The sequence below is a fragment of the Protomyctophum parallelum genome, assembly GCF_964188405.1.
Source record: "Protomyctophum parallelum genome assembly, chromosome: 6".
Taxonomy (NCBI): domain Eukaryota; kingdom Metazoa; phylum Chordata; class Actinopteri; order Myctophiformes; family Myctophidae; genus Protomyctophum; species Protomyctophum parallelum.
Window position 1 is genome coordinate 21,035,519 of NC_139701.1, and position 13,061 is coordinate 21,048,579.

Consider the following 13,061-nt stretch of genomic DNA (forward strand, 5'->3'; position numbering starts at 1 on the left):
GGTGATTTTGTTGACCAGTGAGGATATAGGTGCTGATTATCCCTTTTTAAATTTGAACAGAAAACCCCTAATCTGATATGAGGGCACTGAAGCCAAAGGGGAGAGACATTAGAAAAAACGAAAATTTATACATTGTCACACACAACCGTGTTGCTCATTGAAAACATAACTGATCTTCAACAGAAAAAATTATTGCATGTGATTAAGATTCTGTTCCCTCACTTATCAGCATTAATGTGATGGTAAAAATAGCCCTAAATGGACTGACAGGTCCTTTACGGGTCCATATTTTCACCCTCAGAGTTAAACTTACACTATTACAGTAGGCCTAGGATAATGTACATCACTGAGGATAAGTCCCAGGTGCATCCATGCGATGTTTTTTAGTTCTTAGTAGTGACTCATAGGAGTAGACTATGTGACAACCAGGTATAGTCTGGTGACCACCTGAGAGATGGTTGGCAGCCGGAATGTAGACAGCACCCGGGTCAGTATGGGTTGGCGCCCCAGACTGTGTCTTCCGTGAGGAGGAGGCCCAACAGCCCACGGTAAGGCCTTTAGGAGGGCCAAGCTGCAAGCGGAGTCTGCACCACCGTTTCCTTTGCCGGTGGAGCCTGCAGAACCATTGCGGCGGGGGGGTGGGGAGGGGAGTTGAACCACTCAGTTCACACGGGTGTGATTTTTAGTTCTCAGTACACTTATAAATTGTGGGGCTCTGTGTTATGCCATTTGATCCTCACCTCAACATACTGTAGATGAGGCACAGAAGAAAAACAGATGATCCGGGCACTCAAAAGTTTAAAAGGGAACAAAGTGTATTGTTTTTCTTCTGATTGCATCCTGCTTGATCCAGGAGCACGACTTTTAACTTTTAATACCATTGTTTTCTCTTGAGAACCTGGTCATTCTGTTTTCATGAAACTCAGCTCATCATTATGCACTGGAAAAGTGGTTTACGTATTTCTTCTGTCTGTCTTTACAGGAACGCTGTTGACGGGAACAAGAAACTCTACGCCATCTATGACACAAGGTATGATTGGCTGCTCAAATCCTATTTTATGTTTTAAACACTCTGAATTGCCTTGTTGAAATCGGCTGTATAGATAAACTTGCCTGCCTTTGCTTGAGCGGTAAATGTTTGGCTATCCATGTGGGAGACCCATGGTTGAATCCAGGTGATTATAATGCATGCCCTATACAGTATTTATCAAGTGTCGGTACTAGTACACCCATTTTCCTCGTGGCGTACTTTGGGATACTTAGGGGTACACAGAAAACGAAAAAAGAGGGAAAAAATGTTTTGTCTGATATTGATTATGAATTAGATAGATTTTATGATCAATTGTTCATAAAATCTTCCATCATATACGATATAAGTATATATGTATTTAATTTCAATACAACCAACTGCCAATAATAGGTCAGCCAACCACCACCAATAGAAAATACCTGCCAGTTAGCTTGCTGGATCATTTTGTTTGACTTTGACTGAATGAGATTTGAATGTTAAAGCCAAACAAAAGGAAATCTACAAAATAGATGAGTCATTGAAATGTACAATTGAAGACCCTTACAAAAGGTCTAAGAGAAACACCAAAAATGCATCAATATCAGGACATTACCATACTTAGTTTTTGTTTTGCTGTGGAGGTGGCCATGGATGGTACTCAGCTGAAAAACATATTGTAGCGGGGTAAGGAAGTTTGAGAACCACTGCAAAAGATTCCATCCAGTTTGAATAAAAGGAAGTGAAATATGGCTGGGTGAGGAGTCGGGTTGCACAATGATCACATCCAGTGCACTGTTATGGAGCTATACTGTAGCCTACGTCCCCTGGAGCAGATTAGAAAAGCATTTTGCAGCAGGTGCAGCACTTCTGTACATTGTAGCGAAGAGATCGCGAAGCATCCTATGTCTACATGCAAATCTTTACCGCTGACTAAACACAAATATGTCTTCAAGCGCACATTAAAATCCAGAGTAATAATTTAACACTGAGTCTAAAAATGAACTTGTACAGGCCCCAAGAATTACGTTAAGACTCAGGGTTTGGCTGTGTGCATTGGAATGAAACTTAACAGAAAGGAATCCTGTATATTGCTGTAGCACACACTGCTGAGTTTGCAAATACATACGGTATACAAGGATGATGCTCCTCTGTGTAAGAACTGTATATTTCTTTAGTATATCTGAGGACATTTCAAATCCATCTTTGGGAACATGAACAACCTTTACTGAAAACCAGAAAGCAATAGCTCAATAATTCACACTTGATGTGTTCAGGTGCAGACCCTCGCTATCAGCTCATGGGCTCTAAAGACGGCAAATGGTTTATTTGTATAGTGCCTTTCTCCAAAGCATTTACAAAGTGCATTCACCCATGCACACATTCACACACAGACAGCGGAGGCAACCATGCAAAAACCAACTAATTAAGGTTGGGAATATATATTATATCGATTAGATATTGGGATTTTGGATATCATAATGAGTGATTAAAATAGTGCTCACAACACAGCACACTTTGATATAACCTACATTACACAGTTGGCTCACTACAATATCCTGAGCTGGTCCATGATCCATCCATCCGCCCATCCAACACTTTGGTCCCAAACAGTCCTAAACCTACTGGCTGGATTGAATTTGCGTCACATCCTCATGCTCTGAAGATGAACCCGACATGTTGACGCAATTTTGTAAAGAGCGGAAGAGACGGGGAGATCCCTGATATAGAGCATTGATACCTCCTAAATCAACTTTTCCATATCTAAAATTGTAGACTCTTGTCTTGTTAATACTGCACCATTTGCATCAGAATTGTTGGAACAAATACAATTCCGAGATTAGATTGGCAAAAACGACTTGGTCTGCAGATTTCTTTCTGTTCATAATGTTGAAATTGATAATACATCTTTTCCTGTATGGGCTGCGCCGACATCTAATTTATATTTTTTAATTTCAACCAGGAATCACTGCTGAACTTGTTACTGTATACGGTCTATTGGCACAGACTGTGCGCAACACAGTTACACAACGAGAAAATATCAATATGATGATTTATTGTACACCTGCCAAATCAGTAAATAGAAAAAGGTTAGTAAGATTCCAAGGATCCGGGGGTTAACTAAAGCCCTACAGTATGCCATGGTTTATAGATGTTTCTTTCTTAGGGTGATGGACAGTGTGATGTGTTGTCATCATGAGGCCCATATCCTTTCCCAGTCACCTTATTGTTTTCCAATGCTGAGCTTGCAGAATTATATAGGCATTACTGTAGTTGTCTGACTTCTGACTTTGAGACAGTCCATTTACAACTTCAACTTCACTTTGATGAAGACTATGTTTTAGCCCCTGTGAGTTTGTCTGTGAATGATCTTTGGCACTGCTGCACCGATCGATGTGAAACTTTGCACGCACGCTCCCAATAGGCCAAGGAAGAACCTCCATCCAAAATGTTTCACATTTCACATGACTTCTTATATGCTTCAGGTCATATACAATCAATTTGTTTCCCCATGGATTCCGCTGATCATGCCAACTTAATTTACTATAACTGCCCATTTATGTCTGACACCTTTTGTTACTACCCCTACAGATTTTGTTTTTGCCAAACTCACACAAATCAGTACAAATGCTCTCTGGAGCCATGAAATATTTGTCACATTAGTCATATTCCAGAGATATCCTCAGAACACAGGTGTCCACCAGGTCAGGAATGTTTGTTATGTTTGGACAAAATGTGTAGGAGTAATATAATCATGTGTTGTTGCAAATTATAGGCACTATAATATGGTGCCATTGAAAAATGTCAAGTGGCATTTCTTTCAGCCTTGAATGTGCATGCACAGTTTCACCGCAATTGACCTATAGCAAAGCCCCTCCCCAAACTGCTATGGCCCAATCACAGCTAAGCATGACATGGGTAGACTAGACCAGCGTAATCTCGTAAGAGTGGCGAAACGCTTTGATCTCGCCGCAAAGCGGGTGCTTATGGGCTATAGTTTCAAACATTGGTTCCATGGCTGGAACTATCCCATTGAGATAGAATGAGCACTTCCGCATTCCATTGTTACAATGGGAGTCAACACTAGTGTCGCTACTAGATTACTCTGGGTTAGACAAACCTCTCCACCAATAGTTTTCCTATATGATAAAACATTGTTTTAAAAAAGAAATGTCACGCACACATTTTTCCAGTGCATACGGCAGGCCTTGTTGACGGATTTGGAAGAGATTTTGAAGTTCTGGTTCCAAAAATGAACCAGTATTCAATGTGTAAAATCCATGATATTTACATTGGAATGAATGAGCCTGGCTGAAAGTGTCTAAGTGGGAGAGGGCGGGGCTTATAGCTAAAGGTGAATTGGACATGATTTGAGGAAACTTTAGATTTCAATAGTAGCCAATCAAGATAGAATATGAAAAATCTAACAGATCTGTGTTGATCACATGACTATAAAGATGGCTACCGATTTGCGTGAAATTTGGTTGAAAACCACATTTTCCCAATGCAATCTACGGAAGCAGTGGAGGGGGGTTGACTGGCCACATGCATGCTGCAATAGTCAGTACATACTATAGGTTCGGAATTGGCATCCAGGGAGTTTATGTGCACAGTGTGGCAGCGACTGACAACAGTGATTACAGATTAGCTGTACACGGACGCACGGACACACGGACAGAGAGACAGGGTGTAAAACATACTCTCTCCCCATGCCTTTGGCCTGGTGGAGACAAAAAGGTTGGCTGCGGCCGGTTGTAGCCTATGGGTGTGAATGCATAGGGATCCTATGTTTTTTCTTGCATGACAGTTCAGAAATAAGATGCCTTGTATGGGCTATACCTTTAAGAAACTTAAAACTGTAACTGTAACTCAACCCCCCTGAGCAAATAATAACTCACTTTATGGTGATAATATAACAATCTTACAGACAGCTGTTTTGTATATTTCCGACCTGCCATTGCTTCCTGAAAGCATTAGGCTACACTCAATCGAGCTTCCATCAGATCTGTAGGCCTGTGCAGTTCTGGGAATCCAACCTGTAACTCTACCCTCTTCAGAATCAGCATAGAAACACATTGGATTCAGTGCTACACTACCCAGCCCACCACATGCAAGTGAAGCCTTGTGAGTATAGTGACATTAACAGCACTGCATGTCCAGGCACAGCGCCACGGAGGTGCCAGAGGGTGCCCAGCACCCTCAGTTCCAAATTCTGCACCCTCACTTTTATGTACATACAGCATAGTTTTACTATATAAAAATTAGATGTGCACCCTCGCCATTTTCAAATGCCCCCTCAGTCATTTCATCCTGGAGCCGAGCCTGTGCATGTCCCTCCTTTGACATGCAATTCTGCAGTGACACAAGATCAAGTAGCCTATATGCTACCTATATGCTGCAGAAATTTACATTGAAAGATTTGAAAGGATAAGAATAGGTCTATGGACACGGTATGTTTAATGGTGAGGCCACAGTGGTAATCAAATTGATCATTTCATTTAATCTGATGTCTTCATAATCATTTCCATCTGATGTCTTCATTTCCATCTAATGTCTGTATAGGGGCCCAGGGCCCAATTGAGAAGTCACGAGTTCCCTCTACAAATGAAGGTGTTACCAATTAGTAAGTAGCACTTCACACTTACTCCCCTCAGTGAATCGGAGAACACACATTTTATTGAATTCATGAATAAATGTGAACATAATTGCAAGTCAAAGTGCAATCATCCTCTTTAGCCAAATCCCTGAGCGCATTGTATTGCAGAGCGCATTATAAACTGTTCTCCATTATAAATAATTGTTGCAGAGCTCTCCGGGTCAACTCTCCAATCAGGTAAATCGCTTCAAAACAGCTTGTATGAAGACTACGATGTCACGTGGTGCTTAATTACTGCCAGTACCGTCATGTATAGAGCGTGGCCGTGGAGTGGACATGTTTTTCAAACTCTGCTCCAACAACTATAGCTATGAATTGGATATGCAAGAGCAAGCGCGTATGACCAGGACGTGATAATTGATAAAGGCAGGCAAACCTCAATAACAATTTGGCGACAGGTTTTTTCTTCCTTTTTTGCATGAGCAAAATAACCTGTGGACCCGCTGTCTCCTTGACTCGTGGATGCTGTTGTGCGTTTACATGCAAAAACTAAGCCTTTACGCACAATGATGGAGAGCCAGGATCGAGAGGCGACAGTTTGACTTATCTGCCCAAAAAGATATTGTAACATATTTGAGATCAAGTAAAATGTCTGCAGACTGCAGCTAATTAATCGTTGGTAATAGTCATAGGTAGACAGAATCGCGAATGAACTCTCACCTGATCGGATCAGAGGACCTCCTCGGGCGCAGTGAGGACGATAGTGGTTCGCTCCTCATGGAGAATCTCATCAGTTGTCATCTTGTCATTTGTTGAACGCCGGTGAAACATCCATTCAGAGATCACAAGGAATGTGGGGATTGCAGAAAACAGGGCCATTTGACGTCCTTTCATTGCCGCTCATTGTGGCAGTAATGTGCTGTGCCCAGAGGTAAGTGCTTACAGGAGACGGACGCTAAACGAGAGATGCGCGTTGCTTCTGAGCTCTCAACCGTTCTCTTTCTCTTTTGCTTCACAGCGTCAACGAGCCGGGGAACATGTCTTTCGTGAAAGAGACTGTGGATAGACTGCTGAAAGGATATGATATTCGCCTTCGTCCAGACTTTGGGGGTATGCATGCACCGGGGTTAATCATATGCCACATATATCCCCATAGTTTGTGCTGTAGCCTATATGTGTTGTTTTCTAATATCATGTCATGATTAACTTATATCTTAAAGGTACACCGGTTGCTGTTGGCATGAGTATAGACGTGGCAAGTATAGACATGGTCTCAGAAGTCAACATGGTAAGTTTTACACATACATGATTTATTTATGATAATAATTAATAATGTATGAATTATTAATGAAAACGAATTAATTGCGTGAATTACTTTTACCATGTAGCATTATTGCCCAATAGCTGGGACATTAATTCAAGTGGCAGGAGGAGGGGACGTCCCGGACGTGCATGTTAAAGAATGAATGGTTATTCTACATTGAAGCTTATTGCTCATGGCCAGTTGGGAATAATATGCAAATGAAAGAGTATAGGTTTATTTCATTGTATTATGTGCTGAGGTCTGGTTGTCTGTACAGCCTTACAGGTTCCAAAATGCTTGTTGTTGGTCAAAGTAGGCTACTAAATGTTTTGTACGCCTATAGTAGTTTCCATTCTTATTATACCTGTCTTGAATACATTTACTCGAGTACTGCACTGACTGTAAGTCAATTTCTTTTGTCTGTACTTTACTCAAGTAGCCTATCTGTATTTTTAGATACGACTTTCACTCCAGTATTGTTATTTTGACTCCACTACATTACTAAGAAGATTTTTTTACACAATTCAAAAAGTTGTATTATTATTATTATTATTATTATTATTATTATTAGCCTATATACACATACAGGCACACTCATGGACAGATAGGTGTATTCACTATAGACAGCATTAGTCCAGAGCTATATCTTTAGTCAGAATTGCTGACAGCGCTTGGCACTTGCGTCACATGTTACCAGGAGGACACTATGTATTAAATAATACCCATGGCACATAAAGGAGTAATCACTGCAATAACCGCACAAGACATGAACATGGCCCGCCAGGAGTCATCCAGTCTGATATACTACAAAATCTAGAGTGTTCATTTAACTCTTGAGATCGTACAGCCCATTTGTAGACTTTCAGAGTTACAGTAACTCTCAGGATATTGCATTGTAGAGTTAGACCTAATAAATAAAACAGATGGTCTCTGTCGGGTGGAAACCTCATATGTCTTTTAAACTTTTAATTTTCTGTATTCAAATAAAAACATAATAGCAGATGTAATCATGCACAAGCTCAAAACGATATTTTTGATGCTTTTGTGTGACGCCATGATCAAGTACTGTAGGGCTTAAGGGTTAATTTACGAAAAGTGTAAATATGGAGATTAGAGCAACGAGATAGTAAAGGCAGCAATTGTGTGATTGATTGGTTGATTGATTCGTTGATTGATTGAAGAATTTATTAACAGTTTTGGAGAATTACAGTACATGTCAAGCACGACTCAATACAAGACCGTTAACTGTGGACGACACCATAAGCATTACACTTGTTTATAATAGGGTCCACCATGTTCAATTCATCATAACATTTAGAGACGTACAAATATACACTACTATATAGCCAAAAAATAGGAATTCATCAAAGAGGAGGTAAAAAGGGGGAAAAAAGCATAGGGGAAAAAGGGGTGAGTGGGTGATTCAGATTTTACGGGGGCCAGTTTCGAATTACAGCCGTCCGTAGGTGACCTTTGAGAGAGGTTTTGGAGGAGTCAAGGGATTCACATGTCTTAATGACTGTTGGTAGGGCATTCCACATTTTGGTGGCATAGGAGCGAAATTATTTTTTTCCCTTGTTTGTGCCGAATCTGGGTTGTGGATTGATGCATTGCTACTGTAAACATCACAATTTGGTACGTGTTCTACCTTTTAAGTAATCATATACCAATGCATTGCTCTAGCCAATTAATCAGGCCCAATAAGAGATTTTATGAATGAGGACACCCAGTTCTCTCGTTTGATATCATTGAAGATGTGCTAGGACGTGTACACACGTCAAAGCACCGGATTGTTTATGATGTGTGGGCACGTCGGATGGACGGAACCTGTTAACACCGTCTAACACAGGATCCTTTATTAGAATTGGACGGGATGATTTAGATCACGAGTTATTAACGTTTTAAGATTATCGTTGTCGTCTGCTAAACAGGGGGGGGGGGACATTTTCGATGACGTCCTACTGTTGTGCAACATCGAGGATTGTGCAACAGGCGCTCCTAGGCTGTAGAGCGATGCGATCAGTTTTCATATCATAAAACTTCGTCTTTTGGATAAAACTTCGTCCTGGGCGCTGGGTGTTACTAATAGAAAGGATGGTGAACTTCGTCCTGGGCGATTGGGGTGTTAATGAACAAATGCTGAATCATAGTTTTTTTTTTTACTAGAGCAGACCACGCATGGTCAACTTCTTGAAGTTTCCTGTTGTGAAACTATTAGAATTGCAATCAGAATCAATTATATTTGTCACATCACAGTTTTTTAGTTGTAAAGCAGTGTGTGAAATAATTTTAGTTTTGTGTTCTCCATCGTTTAATTGCGACCGCAGGTCGCAATTAAATATGGGATCACAAGTAACATCAGGGATCTCCATATATGGGAATGCCCATATGGCCAATCAATATTGGCCAGCAACTCTACATCTGACCACAAACCTCAAACCTTTAGATCTCTATATGGAGCGGACCTGTTCTGACATTCCATATGTTGTTCCTTCCCCATCCGTCCTTCCTCTTCGATGTCTCCCTTTTGTCTGATACCTGTCCAATCAAACTGTAGACGGGCCTGCCCCAAAATTATTAGTGCAGCCGCACCCGGCAGCCGGCAAAAACTAGACTTCTCATCAGGCCCGAAAATGAAGGCCCGGCCCTACCTGGGCCCTCATCAAACCCTGTACACTCAAGACACTGCCCCCGCTGCCACCCTTAGATCTCATATATGGAGCTGACCTGTTCTGACATTCCATATGTTGATCTGACCTCATCAAACCCTGTACACTCAAGACACGCTCCATATATGACCAGTACAGAATTCATTCCATGTTGATCTGACCCCCCATGCCAAAGCGCCAGCGCTCGCTAAGCAGTACCTTGCGTTGTCCCGCGGGGTGGGCCCCCAACCCCAGAAAAAGGAGGAAAAAAATAATTCCGGTACCTGGTCTCCTGTCTTTACTCTTCCTGCTGAAATCATCAGCTTGTTCTGTTGTTCATCAATGTGTTGCTTATGAAAGGGGACGTTTAGCCAGATAGGTATGTCATGTCAGTTGTCACGTTCCATGTATGTGTATACATTTTGTACTGTTCATTCAATTTGTTACGACTCACGCAGGAGAGGGACCATCACACCTCTCTCTCTCTCTCTCTCTCTCTCTCTCTCTTTCTCTCTCTCTCTTTCTCTCTCTCTCTCTCCCTCCCTCCCTCTGTCAGTCCTTTCACAATTTTCACACAAACTTTCTGACTGACAGCCACTGTTAATCAAGCAAACGCGATTATGCCATAATTACTTAATATTAATAACAATAAAGAAAGCAACTGCTTTTCAATTTTACTTTGATAACCAGCATTTGGGGTGCAGGGCAGACTGGTTGGGTAATTCCCTAGTGTTTAAAATGAGATATTCCTCTAAATCTGGGTTGAAATGTAAAATAAAAATAAAGGTGCCGTTTCAAATTCCAGCCCCTGCCCTTCAAATTCCCTCTGCACGTCCCTGGCCCCTCCCATCTCTCTCGAAAGCAAGTAAATGGACTGGACTTGTTGGTTGTTGAAAAGCCGGTCGTCAGGCTACTTTTTATTTTTGCTGGTGGTTGGGTGTTGAAAAGCTGGTCGTCAGGCTACTTTTTATTTTTGCTGGCCGCAGGGTGGGCGGGTCGTTGAATAATATATTGTGTTGTGGGCGGGTTGGTGCGGGCTGGCTCTTGTGGCGGGACGGGTTATGAAAAAACGCCGGCCCGTGCATCACTAATGTGCATATACAGATAGAGAAATGATGTGGAAGCAGATGTATACGATGCTTCATTTGATGAATTGAGTACATGAAGGACCCAAATAGAAACAAGCCGAAAGGCTTTCTTGGATTCATCCTTTTAGCAGACCTTATTGTACTGTACTCCCCTGTGCTTGTCCATTCAAACTGTTAAAAAGTCAAAGTAATGTATTCAATAAATCAAAACCTGCAGATAAGGTGGAGGAAATGTACTGGTCGAAACAATCAGACAAATCAAAAAACTAGCCCATTCCAGTCAGTGGCCATTGACTCCATGTGTGTGCATGACTTGACAAACTGAAACTTGACACTTGCAAATGATTAGCCAATGAAGTGATTCATTCATAAAACCCAAACAGCCCAACTATTACTCTAAAAATGAGTTGGGCAATTTTACTCATTACTCATACTGTTACATTTTGTTACTTACTGTATGAATTTCTGCTCCACCCAGATTGAGTCAAAGTATACAGTAGATACTACTGCTTTTAAGTGCATGCTTTAAAAAACGTACATACCAATACATCACTGTATTTATATTTTGACAGTTAGTTTGACATTTTCCGACATTTTCAACAAATCTGCTATTTTCATTACATTTGAAATACATGTTTAAAGCTGCTATAAGCAATAATATGTCAACATTTGAATTACCTTTTTCTTCTTTTTTTGGTATTCTGACAGCCAGCAATGGGCGGAATGCTCCCAAAAACTATTTAGTCTCTGTGACACTTCTAGGGGACACAATCTGCATTCAATTGATAGATTGATACAAGTATGGAGCTGGGATTGGGTGAATGGACAGAGCAGGTGACTGATGCATGATAAACAGAATGATGAGGAGGAGACATGGTGAAGGAGCTTTGGCGTGAGCCCCCGTGGGGACGGGCCGGAGCCTCGGCTCGGATCCTGCCTGGCGAAGGCAGGGGGGCTCTTGAGCCTGCCCCCGAAAGGAATTAAAAGAGTACGTGCCTGGAGGAATGCTGCGAACTTCTGAAGGAAGGAGTAAATTAAAGTTTACCTGGAAGGGACTATACAAACGATGTTGGCGAGATTCCCTCGACGAGCCGGGGCCTTTAGCGAGAAGGGATCCATGGGAGAGTGAGGAAGGCCCCGCGCCATTGGAGCCTCACGATGGCTGGTGCTGCCGACATGGGAGCCTTCGCGGAAGGGGCTCGTGGGAGAATGGTTAGTAGGTATGGATGGTAGGCGAACAGCCCGATGGTTAGCGAGCCTCTGGATGGTTAGCCGGAAATCGTTTGCCGGCAGAGTCTATTGGGAAGAGAGTAAGGTTGATTAGCATGACATGAATGAAACGTGAATGGAATGATTATTTAGCAGGCGTAGGAGCAGGCGTCCTCTCGACAGAGGGTTGCGCAATGAAGGCGATTTCGCCTGACGGAACAGGGGAGCTCGCGGCGGAGATGGCCGACGAGGCCGGAGGACGGGCGTAGGAGCGGGCGACCTCTCGGCAGAGGGTTGCGAGATGGAGGCAATGAGTGAGAAATTGTTTCACCTGACGAGACGGGGAACTCCCGACGGAGGAGGCCAGCGAGGCCGGAGGATGGGCGAAGGAGCGGGCGACCTCTCCGCAGAGGGTTGCGAGATGGAGGCAATGAGTGAGAAGTTGTTTCACCTGACGAGACGGGGAACTCCCGACGGAGGAGGCCAGCGAGGCCGGAGGACGGGACGGGCGGCGTTTTGGTAGGAGAGAATGAGCGTCCGCACTAGTAGACGCCATGCACTTCTGGGCATCAAGCACGGACGCGGCAGAGGGTCTGACGTAGGAGAGGTAGGCAGAGGACGACCAGCGGCCCATAGGTTGCAGGGTGAGGGCAGGAACGCCGCTGGCAGCAGCGGTGGTGGCAGCTCCGATTCTCGGGGAGTGGCTGGAGTAGCGGTCAGGAGGGAGACCCCATCTTACGAGCAGTGAGCGGAGATGGGAGGTGAACTCTCTACGTCGACCTCGGGCGAGCCCTCCATCGTCGTCTCCAGTCATGTCGGTTCTCCGTACGTCTGGCCGGCTCCTTTGTGCTTTCCGCACCAGTATCTTTCTTTAGTGCGTCCACGTAGGTAGGTGTGGGACGTCCTCTCGATCGACGCCCGTGTGTCGGTTCCCACGGTGCAGCCTTTGGCCGGGAGTTCTTCATGGCGGTGGCAGTGACCAGCTAGTCTCATTCTCCTCACTGCTATCTTCTCTGTTATATTGTTAAGGCTGGCTCATGGGCCTTAACAAAGAAGGGAAACAAGCATGGGATAAATGCAAAAATGTAATGTTTATTAAATAGAATCATTCATGTTAAAGGCGCAGTGAAACGGAAATGGTGAACAACATGAAAATGGTGTTTCAACATGAAACACCGGTCTGAAGTTTCTGAACCAATCAGAGCGTCGC

The 13,061-nt window shown here is 43.1% G+C and overlaps 1 protein-coding gene across 2 annotated transcripts in view; it reads left to right on the forward strand.

Annotated features, from left to right (window-relative positions):
• gabrb3 (gamma-aminobutyric acid type A receptor subunit beta3) overlaps nt 1-13,061 on the forward strand; it is a gene marked incomplete at both ends in the record, with an annotated part of 112,494 nt that overhangs the window by 52,265 nt on the left and 47,168 nt on the right. Inside the window, 3 exons of one of the 2 annotated variants that reach the window (XM_083768101.1) lie at nt 983-1,030; nt 6,622-6,713; nt 6,824-6,891. In XM_083768101.1, the coding sequence (XP_083624227.1) occupies nt 983-1,030; nt 6,622-6,713; nt 6,824-6,891 (208 nt within the window). Of the gene's footprint in view, nt 1-982; nt 1,031-6,454; nt 6,535-6,621; nt 6,714-6,823; nt 6,892-13,061 lie in introns of those variants that run through there. The other variant, XM_083768102.1, reaches the window with a different exon arrangement.